This window comes from Ambystoma mexicanum, chromosome 1p (assembly GCF_040938575.1).
Source record: "Ambystoma mexicanum isolate Mex_15411 chromosome 1p, UKY_AmexF1_1, whole genome shotgun sequence".
Lineage (NCBI taxonomy): Eukaryota > Metazoa > Chordata > Amphibia > Caudata > Ambystomatidae > Ambystoma > Ambystoma mexicanum.
The window spans coordinates 986,975,994-986,995,393 of NC_090921.1; the positions used below are offsets into that span (position 1 = coordinate 986,975,994).

At 49.6% G+C, this 19,400-nt stretch overlaps 1 protein-coding gene across 1 annotated transcript in view; it reads right to left on the reverse strand.

The window, feature by feature from the left end:
* CSNK2A2 (casein kinase 2 alpha 2) overlaps window positions 1-19,400 on the reverse strand; it is an 876,327-nt gene that overhangs the window by 125,546 nt on the left and 731,381 nt on the right. The window contains exon 11 of the mRNA XM_069654499.1: window positions 17,850-17,951. Coding sequence (XP_069510600.1) covers window positions 17,875-17,951 — 77 coding nt within the window. The 3' untranslated portion in view covers window positions 17,850-17,874. The remainder of the gene's footprint in view (window positions 1-17,849; window positions 17,952-19,400) is intronic.

A 19,400-nucleotide genomic window follows, 5' to 3' on the forward strand; every position in this document is an offset into this window, starting at 1 on the left:
TGCCTGAGAATAGCAACCACTGCATCTTGAGGACCCATTGCAGGGATCTAATCCTGGAGGACTTGAGAAAGAGTAACCATCTTGTACTTGTCCTTCCTGACAAGTTTGTTCAACCAACGCAAGTCCAGGATGGGTCTCAATCCCCAGTCTTTCTTTGGGATCAATAAATATGGGCAATACAATCCCTTGTTCCTCTCTGCTACAGGCACCAGTTCTATTGCGCCTTTCTCTAGCGGGGTCAAGATTTCCTGCACAAGGAGCGGACCGGAAGCTTCAAAGAGAGATTCCCTGGTGGATTGTCGTGAGCCCGCTTTAGAAAGGGAAGGCAGTAGGCATGGGCTATTGTATCCAGAACCCACGCATCCGAAGTAATGGCTCGCCATTCTTCGAGATGCTGAGACAGTCTGCGCCCAACCGGCGAACCATGGGACATGGACTCATGACTGTTCTGGAGCGGTTGCGGCAGTGCCTGGAAGCAAATAGGCAGCTCCCTGAGCGGCTTTGGCACCTCTATTTCCCCGACCACCACAAGTACTTTTTCGCTGACCCTTTGACCAGACTTCCGCAACCACGCAACTCTGCGTATAATGGTGCTCGCAGCCATGGACCGGCTAACACTGTCGGCCGTGTCCAAACCCGACTGAAGGGATTCACACATGGCATCCTTGCCATCTTGCACGAGAACAAGGAGCCCATCCCTTTCTTCCCCCTCGGGAATATGCTCAGCCGCAAGAGAAACAGTTCCACAGTGTGTGTGAAAATCTTGCCAAGGCACGTGGAGTTGGCAGATTTTAGCACCATACTCCCCGCAGAAAACACCTTGCGTGCCCAACCGTCGAAGCTGCTTGAACCACCAAACTCTCAGGAGTAGGGCGAGATAAAAGATAGCTGGGGACGCTACCAGAAGGGCAGTATTTCTTAGTTAACGATTTGTTAATTGCAGGAAGAGATTCCAGGGTCTGCCAAGCAGCCGCCACCCTTTTCTGCAAGGTTAAATGAAATGGCAACACCAGGTCAGAGGACAGACCTTGATCCAAAATGTCTGTTAAGTCATCCTGAATAAAAGCTTCGGGAGGACTGGACCAAGGTATTCAGTTACTCTAGCCATAATTCTCCAGTATGACGAATAAGCATGAGCCCCAGGCACAGTAGGAGAAGAAGGCAGGTTAAAACCGTAAAGTCAAAGTTAACAAGGCCGGACCCACTTTAAGAGGCTCTGGTCGAAATGTGTCCAAGGTCACACGGTTCAAAGTGACCAAAAGTCTCGAAATCAGTTCAGAAAGAGTTGGACCAAAAGAAAGGGATCAGTTAGATGGTCAAGGCGGCCAGCCCAGTCCAGAAGGTTAAGGGATTATTATTACCTTGTAGCAATCTTTAGAAAGGGAGGCCTGGCGGACACGGTAACTTAAAGTGGTGAGACTACTCCAGCGGGGGCAGATGTTCCTGGCAGCGGATGCAAGTCAGTGCTTCGTCCGGGGGAAGAGAGGATCTCGTCGGGGAGGAAGACAGGAGTCCATTGCACTGCCAGGGAAGAAACCAGCCGCGGAGTTCTCAGTTAAAAGGAGAGGTCCTTTTATTCGCTGTCCAGTGGTAAGTGGCTATCCGGTTGCCGGGGTGCTTGGCACGGGCAATTCGACCACAAGACGTCCTGGGTTGCGAGAAAAAAAAGGTAAACCGGTTGTGCCCACCAGTCAGGGGAAGAAGACTCTCCAGCCGGGAGATCTTCTCTGTCGTCGGGAAGTGGCGAGTCGGTTCCGCAGGGCTCCACCGTTGGTGTCGTCATAGCAGGTTGGCTCAGCTTCTCCCTCGTCAGATTCTCAGGTCCTGTGGCAATTTCTAAAGTTCCAGTCACAAAAGCCCTGCTTTTATGCAGAACACCCCCATTCATCAGTCCTAGCTGTCACTCAAACATGCTAAGTGGTGAGCCGGGCGGCTCACCACTGGGCCAATCACACCAGAGTGCGACTTGAGTTGCCAAGGCAACTCAGTCCAGGGTGCCTAAACCCCCTCCCGCACCCCCTGTGGTACCCAGACAGAGTGGCACCACATTTGGAGGCTTCTGTGGAGAAGCCAGCCAAAAAGTGGAAGAAAGGGCTCGACTTGGTTTGGAACCGAGTTTCGGCAAAAAATACCAACCAGTGAATTTATATTAATTTAATAAACCGGCGGTATGTTCGAGGCTATATTAAAAAGTGATAGCCTCGAACAATGGGAAAATCCCATAGGAATATATTTGCGGTCAAATATAAAAAGTAGTATCCACTGCCACCAGCCAAAACTCGGTCGGGGGGGGCTAGACAGTGCCCCCTCGAACAACAGACCCCAGGGCAATTGAATTGCCCCGACCAGTACGTCCACAATATGATGGTTTTTACTGGTTCTGTTCACAATTTAAGACTAGTAAAGCCAATGGTGACTTTACATGCCCTGGGAGACAGTAGTCAGTCCCAGGGTATGGAGTTTATGTTTGGGGGTCGGTACGACACCCCTGGGTTACTGCACAGAGGGTGCTGTGTAACCCACATACCAAAAACACATGAAGCCCTATGGGGTAAAGGAACCCAAAGCCCATAAAACACATACAAAGTCAAAGGAACACCTCAAATCATGTCTAAGAGTGGAAGAAAGAGAGTCTCACTCTTAGCAGGAGAAAAAAATAAACCCAAAAAATCCAGCAAAGCTGCTGGGGGACTCACTAGGTTTGGGGAATTAGCCTTTACAGAGAATTCTCCCTAACATTATTTGAACAAATACCTTCTGGCTCTACTCCTCTCATATGGAAGACTTCTCACCTGGTTCCAATTTTTAAAAAGTCCTAAACCGCTGCTCGACGGATCGAGCAAACATTTTTCTGTACTTATATTGAGACACATGTCTGGGCCAAAAATAGTGGACAGTTTGATCTGAGACAGTCTGGACTCAGAAAAGGGCTGGGTTCTGCCTTTAACGGAGTTATACTCTATTCTGCAAGAAAGAAAAAAGGCAATCACTATTGCTTAGCCTTTATTGACCAGACAATGGCACTGGACAGGGTCAGTCGAAATAGGCTACAGGATAAACATTTAAGCTGGGGGTGTTCTAATGCACTGGTATCTCTGTTGCAGTACTTACTGATACAAACGTACAGGTTCGTCCAAAAATGGACATGAACATGTCATCTCAAATAGAAGCCCCTAGACAATGCTATGTTGTGGCGTCATTTATATTTTATATATTTCAGCCTAATGAAGATGCTTTTCGGGAGACTAAATCTTTTCCTCCTTCGCAATTTCATTGTTGGTTATCTTTATACTGCGGTCATATTGCGCTGCAGCGACAGTTGAGGGATTTTCAAAGTTCTATAAATATCGATGACCTGGAAATCAATTAGACCAAATCCAAAATCTTACTTTTTACTAAATCCAAGAAAAGATATTTTTTCTTGGTTTTTAAACAATGAGAGATTGGAGGTTGTTGATGGGATGACCTACTTGGACTGGCCTTTTATCAATACCTCCAATTCTCTCTTCCTAAATGCGTTCCTTCTCAAGCTCTTCGCTCATTCGCCTCCAACTCCCTCAGGGTCAGTCGCTTCTTCAAGCAACGAGTTGGTGGGAGGTAGATCACTTTTTTCGGCTGGGGCCTCACTCTGGAACAGCCTCCCTGAAACTTGGGGAGAACCATCTACGGTTCCGGCAGCAGCTCAAGACTTTCCTCTTTGCTTCTGCTTTCTCTCCTACTCTACCCTGCCGAACTCCTGACTGAAACTGCACTGGCCACCTGGCTACCCTCTGATCTCAGGTCAAGGTTCCATCCCTCGCCAGCTGCACACCTGCACTGCCTCCCGGGCAACCCCTGCACTTGGGGGCTGTTTCTGTATCCCTACAGTCCCCACCAGCTCTGGACACGATGTCCGCACTCCCCCCCCCCCCTGCACTTGCCACCAGCTGGCCCCCCTTAGCTATTTACTCTATTTTTGTTGATCCTATGTACTGCACTGCCCCTTCCCTCTCCCCCATGGACACCCGTTCCCCTGCACAACCTCAATGTCAGCTGGCCTAGTAAGATCATGGTCTATCTTACCTCTGTTCCCCCTCCCTTGCCTTGTCGTGCCTTGAAACACTTGTGTATAGGCGTTTTATAAATGCCATAACATATCTTTGGAGGCCTTGGTCACATGGACGATTTTGTCCTTTGCGAGACAGGATTTTATGAAGAGACACAGATTCAAGGTTGTTTGTTTTAAAACCTTTATTTACTAAGGTTCCTGGGTTGGTGTAATGCCGGACTGGCCCCAACTCTAAAGGGATGGTTCCCTTAAGTGACGTTTCCAATGGTCATTGCTGTCTAATAGTCCAAAATAAAAGTATGTCTTTGTCTAAACCTAGGTTTGCCCTCACTATTCCAAAAAATGTGTTAGGGGGTCTTTTGTCAAAAATGAAAAGTAGTATTTCAACAGAAAAATAGGAAACCAGGGTTGATTTCCAGTGGCCGCCTTGCCAGGCGTGGTTTGGTCAAGATCACAAAATTAGTTCAATCAACAATGTTGTTCATAAGGCCTTCTCCACAGGGTCCTTGCAGTGATGAGTTACTTGGGGTTCCCTTCCCCAAGCATCAATTTACTCAAGTGCCAAACACCACAAAAGAAATCTAACAGTTCCTTTTGTAACTTCTCAGGGTTCCCTTCCACCACGCTTCACTCCTTTCAACACTATTACGACAACCAATAAGTGTCCAACTTTGTTGGGCCTCTCAGGGTTCCCTTCCCCAAGTTCAGGCCTTTCCAGCTTTCCAACACAAAACCAATAATTCTCCAGCTTGGTGGGGCCTATTAGGGTTGCTTTCCCCAAACTCAGGCCCTTCCAGCTTTCAAACACAAAATCAGTTTTATCAGGATGCAGTTTGATTCCTTTGGTAGGCCTCTCAGAGTTCCCTACCCCAAGATCAGGCACCTATCCAGCTTCAAGCAAAAATCCAATAGCTCAGTTCAAGTTGTCAGGATGAACCTTGCTTTTTTCAATACAGTTTTGTACATATAATTCGCTTATAGGGTGAAGTAAGACTTTTGAAAAAGCCATGGTGTTGATTCCTCCTCAGCGTGACCACTGCGACCTATGCCCCCTCTCTGTATTTCTTCTCTTTGTCTTCTTCAGGTGCTTCCTGTACCCCTTTACTTTTCCTATTCTATGTGCACACATACTTTCCTTTTTATCGTGCCCCCAGCACTTCTCCTTTACTCTTCTCATGCTACCTTCCACCCCTTGTCCTGTTACGCGTCACTCACACCCTTGTGCATGCTTGCACTATTGCTTTTCTTTATTTTCACTCACTTTCCGCTCCGATGGGTCTTTTGCTTGCTTTCTACTCAGATATGCCCTTTGCTTTACTTTCTGCTCCGTTCTGTCAACTTTGCACTTTCTGCTTCGCACTTGATTTCAGCTGCGCTTCCAGCTTTTCCACACCATCCTTTCAATTCCGTGCCACTTTTACTGTTCACGCCTTTCTCCCGCTTCGCTCTCATCTAAACCCACACTGCAGAGTTTCTCACATTCTTCACGAAACTCACCAGGCAGTGTTGCGCTGAGAGGCGGCATGCCCAGGATATGAGGGGTTGAGGTCAGAGTCAGACACCCCTGGGGTCGGCACAGGGAACAAGCAATTACACGACACCGCCAGCAGGGTCCCAGCTGCCTCGCTCCGATTCTCAGGAGACACGGCTCCCCAGCCCCGCTGCAGCACCTCTCAAGCACCAGGTCAGCGTTGCAGCACGCTGTTCTCCGCTGGATCTTTCCTCCTGCAGCTCCCAGCTTCGTGACTTCTCTGGTGCAGTATGCCTCCACAGCTCATTCCCCATCTGTGCAAGACCACACCTTTTATAGCGAAAAACCCAGCCAAGTGGAGCCAAGTATGAATGGTCACTATTAAATGCCATACCCTGCCGGACTATTAGTGGGACAACTTGAGTTATTTCAAGGGGAGGTTTCCCTTATTTTCCCCATGATTTATCCTATGGGTAATCTTTACTAATCTTAGTTGCCTCTTCCTCGTTGCTGTGTTAGTTGGGAAGGGGAGTTCAAATGTTAGTCGGATTTCTTTATTGAAACAATGACAGGTGACTGACGTGGGATATAGGGAAGCCCTCTAGCTTGAGTTTTGTTTGGCGGAGTAGTTTTCCCTCTCAGTATGTCACCTTGTATTCCTGACCTAGTAGCATACACAAGTGGGACTTGATAATATTCCCTTTGGTCTAGAGTAGGGAGAGATAAAGGGATAATTCCCTTAAGACCACATCTTTGTCTTACTTGTCTCTTGTTCTTCCTTGGCTTGCTTTTAGGGAGGTTTTGGTCAGAGATGATGGAAGTAACATAACCCACAATGGCTTCTGCTGCCCTTCTCTTGTTGGGATACCCCATCTCGCCTAGGGTACTCTCTCGAGTGCAAACCCGGAATCTTCTACCCAGGTGATCCTCCCACACTGGTCCACTCCTATGGTTGGAATAGCCAAGAGCAATGGCCCTCCCCATACCACCTGAATAGAGGACTCCTGGGATCTTAATGGGAGAATACCCCTAGGTTTCTCACACCTTGTACAGGGAAATCCTGGATCCTCCGTGTGAGTTTAAATTTATCACAGGACTCCTCTAACCTGCCATTTAAAAACTGGAAGAAATTCTGTGAAGAACTGTGGATTACATTAAATTCACAAGGACCAAAGTTTAGTTAGTAATCCGAATGCACAAAAGAAGAAATTATGGTTAAATGACCGGGTTAAATGACTGGTGCAATGCCTGAAATACAAGCTTTTAAAATAATTTTCTTCCACTGAAAAACTTCATAGTTAAAGTGACCAGTGTCCTAAGAGGAGACAAATATTTTAGCATTTTAGACTGAAAATTCCTCCCGCAAAAGGTGGTTTGGGAATCAGGGCTAAATTAATGAAATCAGAGATGATTTGCAACCGCAAGACCGAGAGTGAATCAAGACATCTTGTGAGAGGCCATCCCTAGTGCTTCTGTATGTGAGATGCTTCTTACATTTCACAAAGTATTTCAATTGTCAAACTGCTGATGATGTTTGGATTAGGATTGTAGAAGGGAATGTGTCCCTAATCATAACCGTTAAACGATTTTTACAAATCATTTTTCCTACTGTGTTTAAAAATTAAAAATGAATCGTCTAATTAAATGTTAATATAAAGCTTTCTAAAGTGTAAGTGTAATGTAATAGATGTACTAGATACACGTATTGTACACCTATAAGATTGCACAATCTCTTTGCACAAGCTTTCTTAAATCATTGCTATCCATACTAGAGATCATTTTATTGTATTTGTAAAAAAATAAAAACATGTATGAATGTGAAAGATTTATTTACAAGCAATAGCACAGGAAGGATAAATAAATATATAATTCACAGAATCAGCCCTGGTGGAAGGTTTCTGGGCGGCTACCCTATTTATGGTAAACAGGGAAGACACCGAGAGGTGGGCCAAACCTAATGAAGTTGAGTTAGCAGATCAGTCAAGGCTTAGTCTCAGGAAGGGTGCGAGAGTGGTCTAGGGCTACAATGAGCCCACAGAGAGCAACATCAGTAATTCAAGTTAGACATTAATCATGAAAATACAATTATTTATTTGGCCTTTAGTTTACACACCAAGTCAATAAAAATCATAGCAAATACTCACACCAAACCTTATAAAACATATATGCAAATTCACACTTGGGAGAAACAAAATTGCAAATTAAACAATTAACAGTGCAATACAGGCGAGTGGTCAGATGCAAATAAACCGGCACAGTCTTTCGCTTCCCTCAACCATAGAAGTCTAAACATAAGATAGTTTGGGGCCTTGCGGCCAAAGGTCACTAGTTCTATGGCATATACTACTTCAGCTAACTTACTGTAAGAACAGTAGTTCAAGTGGTTATGGTTAATCTAAGAGTTGCAAAGTTAGGTGAAAGCTAAAGTGAGGTGAGTACTCCACTCAATCCAGCACACAAGGATAGGCCTAGTGAAGGATCCTTAACAAGTGAAAAAGCCAATGACAAGGCAATTTTAGGGTTCTAGCCACCTTAAGTAGCCATTTGTGGTAAATGCACAAGTGCACAAGCACAAACAAGAGCGGTTGTCTTCTGGCTCATCTGAGGAGTGGAATCACCATGGATCGGTCCCACAATAGAGCAGAGACCATCACGTACAAATGGATGGATGCACTATATGCATTGATCCCGAACAAGGTCAGTATGCCCTCTGCAGTTGAACTGACAGGGCCCACTTTTGATGAATGTCGGCATGGTAGGGTTCCAGCATTGAAGCAGAGCACTGAGGATGCCCATAAAAGCTGTTCTGGGTGATGTATGCAAATTATAGACTTGCAAGCTCCTTCAGCACAGGAATACAGATGTAGGTCAAAAGCAGAAGAGCCGCTTGATTAAGTCCACCAGTCAAACGGAGCAGAGCCTTACAAAGGTCTCCACTGTCAAGTAGGTTGGGGTCTGAAGGGCAAGGGTGTTGGCTGAGCCAATGGAGATTCCTGCAGCAGTCCTCCAGCATCCCTCATTGTAGTCTCCCTCGGATCTCTTCAGGTTCCAGTGGTCTACTGAATTCCTGGGTGCAGCTCCCTTCATATCTAGCAATGAGGCTGGGGTTTAGCCCAGTCCTCCAATAAGGGACTTTAAAACATTTAAACTTGAAGGTGGCTGTCCAATACTGGACAGCAAGCCTCCTAGAATCTGGCCAGCAACAGCCACACCAATGGAGACCTTTTTATTGAGGGCAGACAGCCCTTATGCCCACCCTCTCCCTCCCCCAGCTGACACAGGTAATCCCCAGAGGAAAACCATCGCATATCTGGAAAGGCAGAGACTGCCAACTAGTGTCATGCCATCTTAAATGGGAAAATGAGTATTCATTGTGTGTAAATGGTCCTCCTAAGTGCATTAACACAGTGAACAGGGCAACAAGTTACCTTAAATGGGGGGCGGGGGGTTATTAACTGCCACCAGCCTGTTGGGGAGGGGCATGGAAAGTAACTAAAGCGCCACCCCCAACAGCAGTCTATGAAAGATTGTGTGCTATAAAAAGGGGATGACATCCCCTGCACTGGTAGACACATGAGCTACACAGTGCACCTCACACTATCTACAAAATTGGGTCCCAAGGCCCTTTGGCAGAAATCCACATAAGGTGAGAGGGCTGCCATAGAAAAACAGTTGCCAGAACAAAGACCAAGGTCTCCCAGCAGTGATAACCCAAAAAGGTTAACCAGTGACTCCCAAACAAAATAATAAATGCATCTGGAGGGTGAGGTTAAGAAATGCCACTCACCTTCAAAGTCAATGATCAATACAAAAAACCTAGCAGTAGTGCTGGTTGGCACAAACCAAGCAGCGGGGAAGATTGCACAAAGAATTTCCCGAAATGTCCCTCTAAGCAACAAACAAAAGATCCAGTGGAGGCAACAGGATACAGTGCTCAAATCCGGACTCAAGCAGCATACGAGAGTCTGAGGTTGGATGACCATGGATCCAGCTGTCCACTAGGGAAAGTAGCATCCATACAAGATTGCTTCTAGTGGTCAGTGAGGCAGAGCTTCAGAGTCAGGTTTCTTGGTGCCCGAAACATGCCATTGCATAGTTTTCCACCTCCTTGTCCTCAGGTCAGTCATTTCTCTGGATGCTTCACAATCAAATGATTTTAAATTACTCACTGTAGTGACTAACATACTTCTAGTCCATAGTCCCCTTTCCTCCATACGGTATGGCATCCCTCGTTAGGGACGAGAGATAGAACCTTTTTCACCAGAAAAAAACCTTCCCCTTTAACTTTAGAGGTGCGTGGCTCAGCGAGCATGCGCTGCCCTGACTCCACTCTCCGGCGCCACACCTCAGTCCCCATTGACGCGTCGACAATAGATTTTTTTTTTACTTTATTTAATTGTTTAAAAAAAAAAAGACATTTTTTACAAGATTGCTCCTGAGGATTAATCGTTCAGTCCTTAAAAGAATAGAAAAGTCCCAATCGTACCAGCCTCTGCTACTTGAAGAGGGAAGAAAGCGGCGAGGAGGAGGGAGAGTTTGATCGCCTCAAATTATGCAGTCTGTTTTGTCCAATTCCAGGCGTTTCAGTAGCCCGAGGCTTTCATAAAAGCCCGTCACTGCAATGGTCCATTTGATGTTCTCTCCACTCAAATTATTCAATTTCCCCTCTCCGTCCAAGAAATCGTATTTGCCAAATAGGTGTCCCAGATGGAGAGTGCGGGCCTCGTCCACCCCTCTGCAAGTGAGGAGCAGATGTTTAAGAGTTTCAACTGCGTCCGATTGGCAACAGAATCGGCAAAGGCTGGTGTTCACTTGTTTTCGCCTCGCTATTATCTCATTTGTTTATAAGATATTCAGGCGAATGCGTATGAAATTTTCACGAAGCTTCTTGGAGGGGCACTTCAATAGACAGGCTCTCGTTTCATTGATTTTAGCTGGGTTGTCCAGCCCGTTCTTCATGGATTTTACTAGTTGTACTTCGTCTATTGTTTGTATCCAGTCCCTCTCCATCACTCGCCTCTTTGATTTTCCTGGATTACAAATGAGGTCATCTTGGGAGCAGCTTGCCCAGTCAAGGCGTTGGTTGATTTTTTCCTCCCATCGTTGGAGAGGAGACCCGTCCGAAAGCTGCATCAGATATAGAGCCGGCATCCAAACAGTAATGCTTGCAGAAAGCCAAGGGAGAGGCCCAAGTGGCCACCTGCATAGGACTTGCCTAGGGACATGGCGCTGGAAGGCAATAGCCGTTGCCTTGGCCGTGACTGCGTGGGCATGCATGTTGGCCGGGAGCGGCTTGTGCTGGCCCTCTTACGCTTCCTTGATGGCAGAGACCATCCAGTGGGATATGGAGGCCTTAGATGCCCGATGGCCTGGCTTCGAGCCTCCGAAAGTGACAGAGCGTCCGACTTGCGGAAGCCCTTGGTCCTTTCGATGTAGAATTTTAGGGCACGCCTGATATCCAGGCCGTGCAGCACTCAATGTGCTTCATCCTTGGGATCGGGAAAGAAAGTAGAAAGGACTATTTCATTGTTCAAGTGAAATGCAGATGGAACCTTGGGCAGAAATGCTGGGTGCGTCCGCATGACTACCTTGTCTTTGTGAAAGGTGGTATATGGTTCAGAGGCGACCAACGCCTGGATCTAGCTGCCTCTGCGAGCCAAGGTAAGACCAACTAGTAAGGCCATCTTGATGGTGACCAGCCTAATGTCCATGGACGCCATTGGCTCGAATGGTTTGTGCGCCAGCGAGCCCACGACAATGTTAAGGTCCTACATTGGGTGCAGTCTCTTGACGGCGGGTAGAGCCTAGCGAGACCAGTCAGATGTTTCTTGACGATAGGGTTGGAGGAGGAAATATGCCTTCCTCAGAGTTCCTGTAAGCCCCAATGGCTGCGAGGTATGTACAGCAGGTGTCCACCTGTATGCCCGAATGAGCGAGGTGCGCCGAAAAGGAGAGCATGTCGTCCAAATTGCAGGCCAAGGGGTCAATTCCCCTGGAGTCTGCCCAATGGCAGAATCTAGTCCATTTGCTTTTGTACTGGGCCCTGGTGGCTTTCCTCCTGGCGTCCTGTATGGTCTCCAGATTGGCCTGCGAGAGGCTAAGGTACCCAAGCGTTACCTGCTCAGGAACCACGCTGTGAGGGCTAGTTTCCCTAGTACGGGGTGGATGATGCTAGCACCCTGGGCCCGTCGGAAGGTGTATCAGGGGCACAATGAGAGGCTGAGTAGTTCCAAAAAACCATGGTCTGGCCAACCACCATGGAGCTATAAGAATGATGAGTCGGTGAGACTCTTTGATCTTGCAAATTACCTTGTGGATCAGGGGAGTAGGCGGAAAGGCATAGGCCTTCGTGCCGGTCCACTGGAGGTGAAATGCACTGCGCAGAGAGGGCCCTGAACCGGCCAGGATGCGAACTTGGGACATACCTTGTTGTGCCAGGTGGCAAAGAGATCCATTTGGGGATGACCCCACCTGTTTAAGATCTCCAGAATAAGTAGGTCATTTAGCTGCCACTTGTAATTGTCAGTTCCCAGCCTGCTGAGCCTGTCCGCCTCCAGGTTGGATTGCCCCAGGAGGTGGACTGCAGAGGTAAATGTCATTTTCCAAGGCCCATTCCCACATGCTGATCGCCAGTGTGCACAGAGGAGGGGATCTTGTGCCTCCCTGCTTGTTAACGTAGTACATGCTGGTTGAGTTGTCTGTCTGGATGAGGGCAACCTTTCCCTTGAGAAGTGGTAGTCTTGCAAAGTCTTGCAAATTCCTCCGAGTTCCTGTAAGCCCCGATGGCTGCAAGGTACGTGCAGCAGGTGTCCACCTGTATGCCCGAATGAGCGGGGAGCGCCGAAAAAGGAGAGCACGTCATCGAAACTGCAGGATAAGGTGTCAATTCCCTTGGAGTCAGCCCAGTGGCAGAATCTAGTCTGTTTGCTTTTGTACTGGGCCCTGGTGGCCTTGCTCCTGGCGCCCTGTATGGTCTCCAGATTGGCCTGTGAAAGGTTAAGGTGCTGAATCGTTACCTGCTCAGGTAACACGCTGTGAGGGTTAGTTTCCCTGGCGCGGGGTGGATGATTCTGCCCCCTGCTGCGCCAGAAGATGTGCTGGGCCTGTCAGAAGGTGTATGGGGGCCACCTCCGAGAGGCTGAGCAGTTCCAAAAAAACCATGGTCTGGCTGGCCACCATGGAGCTATTAGAATGAGTCGGTGAGACTTCTTGATCTTGCAAATTACTCTCTGGATCACGAGGGTAGGCGGAACAACATAGGCTTTCATGCCGGTCCACTAGAGGTGAAATGCATCGCCCAGAGGCCCTGACCCTGCCAGGATGCGAACCGGGGACACTTCGTGTTGTGCCAGGTGGCAAAGAGATCCACTTGGGGGTGACCCAACTTGTTGAAGATCTCCTGAATAACAAGGTTGTTTAGCTGCCACTCATAATTGTCCGATCTCAGCCTGCTGAGCATGTCCGCCTCCAGGTTTGATTCCTGCGGGAGGTGGACTGCCGAGAGGTAAATTTCGTTTTCCAAGGCCCATTTCCACATGCCGATCGCCAGTCTGCACAGAGGAGGGGATCTGGTGCCTCCCTGCTTGTTGACGTAGTACATGCTTGTTGAGTTGTCTGTCTGGATGAGGACAACCTTTCCCTTGAGAAGTGGTAGGAATGCTCGGAGCGCTAGCCAGATGGTGTTCAGCTCCAACCAATTGATGTGGTATTCCTGCTCCTGTCTAGTCCAGGTGCCGTGGACCGAGAGATCGTCAAGGGTGGTTCCCCAGCCCTCGAGCGAGGAGTCTGTTGTGATGGTGGACTGCGGAGAGGGCGGCCAAAAGGGCTTGCCCGTCCGTAGGTTGTAGTCCATGGACCACCAAGTAAGGTCCAGGTGGAGAGATGGAGGAATGTTGATCATCTCGGATTGCGAGCCCCGATCCTGATTCCATAAGGCTGCAAAGTGCCACTGAATCCTTCGCATCCTTAGTTTCCTGTGCGGCACGGCTAACAGGATTGCCGCCAGTAGACCCAGGAGAAGTTGGTACCACCATGCCAAGGTCCCCTCTCTGCTAAGGAAGTGGTCGGTGGCCCTCTTGATGGCTGATATTTTGTCCTCCAACGGGAAAACCCTCTTGGAACACGTGTCCCAAATGAGTCCCAGGAATGTCAGTCTGCGTAGGCTGCATCTGTGACTTCTTGAGGTTGAGCGAGAAGCCCAGGTCCTGCAGTGTGTTCATAAGGGCATGGGAAGAGTGGCGATCTACTTCCGGAGATGTAGCCCTGACGAGCCAGTCGTCGAGGTATGGGTAGATGTGGAGGCCCTGCGATCTGAAGAGGGCCGCCACAGCGTTCATGAGTCTGGTAGAGACCCTGGGGGCCGAGATGAGGCCAAATGGAAGGACTTTGTATTGGAAATGGTAGCCCATGATCCTGAACCGTAGAAAAGAACGATGGGGCTGCCAAATCGGGACATGTAGGTACGTGTCCTTCAGGTCCAGGGAGCACATCCAGTCTCCCCTGTCCAATGTCTCTGCTATAAAAGCTGGCGTAACCATCTTGAATTTTTGTAGAGGTAGGGAGAGGTTGAGGTTGGAAAGGTCCAGCACAACTCTCAGGCCCGCCTGGTTCTTCCTCTGAATGGCGAAAATCCTGGAGTAGAAGCCAAAGCCTCACTGGGAGGCTGGGACTCTCTCCACTGCCTGGCACTCTATGAGCGACCGGATCTCTGCCAAAAGAGTTGCTGTCCCATCCTGTGGGAGGAGGAGAGGCTGGGATAGGAAGGCGGTACCCCGTGGATACTACGCAGACGGTCCAGGGGTCTGCAAAATGCTGGCACCAGAATTATGCATGGAGAGCAAGCCTGCCCCGCACCGGAGACACGTGGACCCGAAGGGGCGTGTCATGCCTTCTTTAGCTCGGAGGCTGACGCTGAGGAGGGGGACTGGAAAAAGTCCTTACTCCCCCACTCCCCTTTTTAGTTTGCGCCGGTTCTGAGACAGCGAGCGGTCCGGCTGCCTGGATCTGCGTTCCTGGAAGCCCCGGAACCCTCCATATGTACGACCCTTTTCCGAGCACTGCTGAGATTGGGTGTACGATTTGGGTGTGGTCTTTGTAAGAATGGATAAAGACTTCGTTGTTTGTGAGCTGTTCTTATCCAGCTTCTCGTCCGTAGAAGAGTGGAAGAGGGTTCCCCCCTCGAACAATAGATCTAGAATGCACTCCTGGACATCCAGGTTGAATTTCGTTTCCCGGAGCCAGGCTTTTCTCCTCCTGTCTGTGGCGATATAGATAGCACGGCCTGAGGTATCGATATGAGCCAATGTGGATTCCATGACGTCATGCGCCACGAGATCCGCTTCCGCTAGTCCAGCCTTAAAGCGTGATTGGCACTGGGTGGAGAGTTCCAGGAGGAAGTCTGCAATTTCCCACCATAACCGTTGGTTGCAGGCAGCCAGCATGGCATCTGCGTTGGCCTGACGCAGGTGCAAGGAGGCGTTGGAGTAGATCATCTTGTCGTACGCTTCCAGGATGTTTTCCTCCTTGCTTAGCAGCGTCGCAGAGGAGGCGGCTGAGGACAAATGAGGCTTGGAGTATAGTGAAGCCGCAGCGATCACCGAGGAGTATGGCCGAGGATGGGTCGAGAGCAAGACTGTATCCCCCTCCATCTGCTTGTGCTTGGCGTCCGGGCGTCGATTGACCGGCTGGACCGAGTGGGGCTTCAGCCAACCCTTCTTGGCCAGGAAGACTACATCAGTTTGCAGTGGATTCCCTGTGTTGGCAGAGGGGCGTTTCCTGAGGACTTCAGCCAGAACCCCCTCTGCCGGCTGTTCGACCTCGGGCTGGGGGAGCCCCAGGTAATCCGCCAGGCCAGCAAGACATTCATGGAAGGCCCTGGCTGAGGATGGCGTGTCTGAATCCTCCTCCTCGTCCGTATCCTGCAGATCTGGAGGATCTTGTGGAGGAGGAGGAGCTGGCGTCGGAGGCTCGGGTACAGGGACCGCAGCCAGAGGCTGCGGAGCCGGCAACACTGGGGCCTGGGGCCCCAAAGAAGGCGTCTGATGTCATTAGCATGGCAGGGAGGACTTCCCAGACTTTCTTTGATGATAACCCCATCTGTGGAGACCTCATGAGGCCGAGGAATTTCTCTAAGAGCACCTCCTTACTGGCCAAAGAGGTTGCAGGGGTACCAACGGGGTAGCTTGAGCCGATGCGTACCCTGTCCATATGGACGCAAAGGAAAGTTGCCCTGCGCAAATGAAGGGTAAACTGTAGGCCACGTAACTGGTTGAGGCCCGTCCCACATTGCCACTCGTTCTTTGCCGAATTTGTGGAATGGCGTCGGACGGGTGCCCCTTTCTGGCGCAGCGGCCATTTTGTCGAGCTGCCTGCCACATGTTGCACAGCCAGCTGGGCCCAGCCTCGTCCAAGACTCTTGCGTGTGGATCATGAGGCCTACCCTGCTCCTCGGGCCGGTAGGTGTGACACCCTCGAACCAAGGGTCGGTAAAGCTGCATTTAGCCACACCCTCGGACGTATTGCAGATATTAGGGCGCAGCCCCTCGGACATATTGCTGGTTTTAGGGCGTAGCGCCTCAGCCATTGTGCCAGTAAAAGGGCGTAACCCCTCGGGTGTAGACCCGGTACAAGAACCTTCCGGTCCCTCAACACCGCACCCTGAAGAATCCGAGGATCCCTCGATCCGAAGGCCGGTAGCTGTAGCGGCGTCGGTGCATGTGCTGGTCGAAGGACCTAGCCGGTCCCTCCCGCGCGGGAGAGTCCCTGGGAAGGAGCCTTCCTTGCGGGGTGCGCTGGAAAATATCGGCCCTACCTTGGGCCTGGTTCGATGCTTCACAAAGTTCTTGAGATCCCACCTGGCTAGTCTGTTCTTCAGCACCTTCGAGGACAGCGAGTCACACGCCGAACATGATTGCCAACCGTGGTCTGGGCCAAGGCAACATAGGCAGAGGGCGTGGGGGTATGAAGTTGGGAAGACCCCGTTGCAGGATGGACACCACCTGAACCCTGTAGAAGTCGACATGCGCCGGGAATGAGCGCAACGCCTGAGGACCGTGTACCTAAATGATACATAAAACAAAAAAGACAGAAAAAGAATCTGCGTATGGCCACCTGCTGAACACTGTATAAGTCGACACGTGCTGGGGAGGAGCGTGATGCCTGAGGACCGAGTACCTGAATGATAAAAAGACAGAAAAGAAGTATCCACACGTGGAATTACATGGCCGAAATCAAACCCAGGAGCGCTTGTGAATCCTGCCCGTCCCCGTCGATGCGGAAAAGGGGACTGAGGTGTGGCGCCGGAGGGCGGAGTCAGGGCAGCACATGCTCCCTGGGCCGTGCACCTCTAAATTTTAAGGCGAAGAAGGATTTTTCTGGTGAAAAAGGTTCCGTCTCCCGTCCCTTGGAAGGGACGCCCATACAGTATGGAGGAAAGGGGACGGGACGAAAGAGTAGGGGCAGTACATGAAAAACTAGGAGTTGACAGAGGCTAAGGTGGCTTTTCCCAGCCCAGTATGAGCACAGAACGGTCTGGGACTCAACCCGTAAGCAGGAAAGCATCGGAGGAAATCTTCCTCGGCACAGCGGTAACGATGAAACTACTGGCCTCCAGAGAAGGGTCTGAAACCCCAACAGTGAAAAAGAACTTGATCAAGTATTACCAGGAGAAGGGAGTCCTTCTCCTGGTATCGTACAAAACTGTGATGAAGACATCAGGGGAAGGGAGTTATCCCCCGTGGCTATATTGTGAACTGAACCAAGCAACGCCAGGGAAAGGGAGCCATTCTCCTGGTGCAGGCCCAGCACTTGTATTAAGGATGCATGGGGAAGGGAGTCTATTCCCTCTGGACTTGTGGTGAACTGAGTGAGCTATGAGTTGTACTGGAGACACAAGGGGAAGGGAGTCATTCCCCCTGGTTCTATTGGGAACTACATAAGTGTACACCAGGAGAAGGAAGTCATTCTCCTGGAGATTGGATAACGACAATAGTCAGAAAGCAACCTGACTTGGTCGGGAGAACATTTGTTTAGCAGACAAAAGGTTGCAACAGTCTGCACCTTCTACCTCACTTAACTTGGTCCACGGGTCATGCATGCTACATGATATTCCATTAAAAACACCTGGACAAGTGAATTTCCACACATTTTGCGGAAGATCACTGCCATTTTTACAAACCTGCAAAAGTTATGCAAGAGAGCCAAAGCTCAAGCAGAGCTAAACATAGTTTCCATCTACCACAAAAGTAAATTTGACTGGGGAAATCAATACCACACAGGACGTTGACAACTCGCTTGGCAACCCCCGAATCGGAAAGAATTAGAGATCTTTACCCGTGTTGTGTTTTGTTTCCAGTTTTCATCGTGCTGCTGTCAAACTGCTGGAGAGCACAGCATTGTCTGAGGTTGGCTGAGATTGCTCCTTCACTACCGGATCTGTAAAACATCAAACAGAAGAGGTCAGAAACATAATTAATTTTCCATTCAACATGCAACACAAAGCAGTCAATCCATTCCGGCAAAGGTAAAACTGTTTCCAAAGGCACAAGTAACATACACATGTTTTGCAGCACTAGCCAAGGCAGGTAGCATTCTGAAATCGGTATGTATTTTTTTTTTAGGGCACGGTGAACATACCATACTCCAAGACACAAACTGCATTCCAGCAGTGGACATTTTCCATTCTGTGGAAAGTAAAGAGGGGGGGGGGGGGGGGGGGCAAGGATGGTGGTGGAATCACGGATCAGGCTCTGGCGTGGTTAACCTCTTCTCTCCGATCGCTGATCCCATGTGGAACTGAGCGTTTCTCTCGACTATAGCTCTCTCAACCTGTGGCGTTCCTCAGGGATCTAACCTATCGCCCTGGTTCTTCAACGTCTATATGGCTGCCCTGGTGCATGTAATCGCCACATTCACCTCCAACTTCCAGTGGCACGTGGACAACACGCAACTTTCTTTCAGGCTACCCTCAGCTGTCGCCACCCCCTCCTTGCTCATATCTCAATGCCTGTCTGCTATTCCGTCCTGGTGTGCTGCAAACAACCTCTGCCTCAATGCCAGTAAGACTGAGATTGTTCGCATTGGGACCTCGGCACCCGCTTTCCCACTTTCACTCTTGCTGGCCGGTCTCCCTTGGCCCTGCCCCCACACCCACCTGGGAGGCAAGAAACCTTGGGGTCATTTTTTAATCCACTCTCTCCTGCTCCTCTCACATTTCAGACATCTCTAAAAAGTCTAATTACCAGCTACACCTCCTCAGAGGTACGCTACCTTGTCTCACGTTCCTCCAATGGCTCACTGTCTCCAGAGTCATGGATCTCTCTAGGCTGGACTATTGCAGCAGCCTCTTCCTCAACCTCCCTTCTTCTGCCCTGCGCCCTCAGCAACTCATCCAGAACAGAACCACAAGACCTATTCTTGGCCTCAAGCCCAGAGACCACATCTCTTCGACGCTGAAATCTCTTCGCTGGCTCCCTGTGGCTGCAAGGATCAAGTTTGGCTCCCTGTGGCTGCAAGGATCAAGTTTAAGACCCTCTGCATTATTCACAAGGCTTTCTGAAGCCTGGGACCTAAATACCTGCAACTCTACCCATCTAAATACTGTCCCTCACAAGCCCTCCGCTCATCTACCTCCAACCTTCTGTGAGTGAGCTGGCTCTGCAAGCAGAGATATGGAGGGAGATCCCTATCCTCAGCAGGAGCCTCCCTCTGGAATAGGCTCCCTGCCTGCCTCCGTCTTGAGCCTGCTCTTCTTAAGTTCCAGAAACTCAAGGACCTTCCTCTTCTCTTCCTTCTCTCTCCCTCTACCCTGCTAACCTAGCCCTCTGCTCTTTCCCTTCCCCCTCCCTTTCATACAGCTTGCCGACTGGTGTACCACAAGAGTCC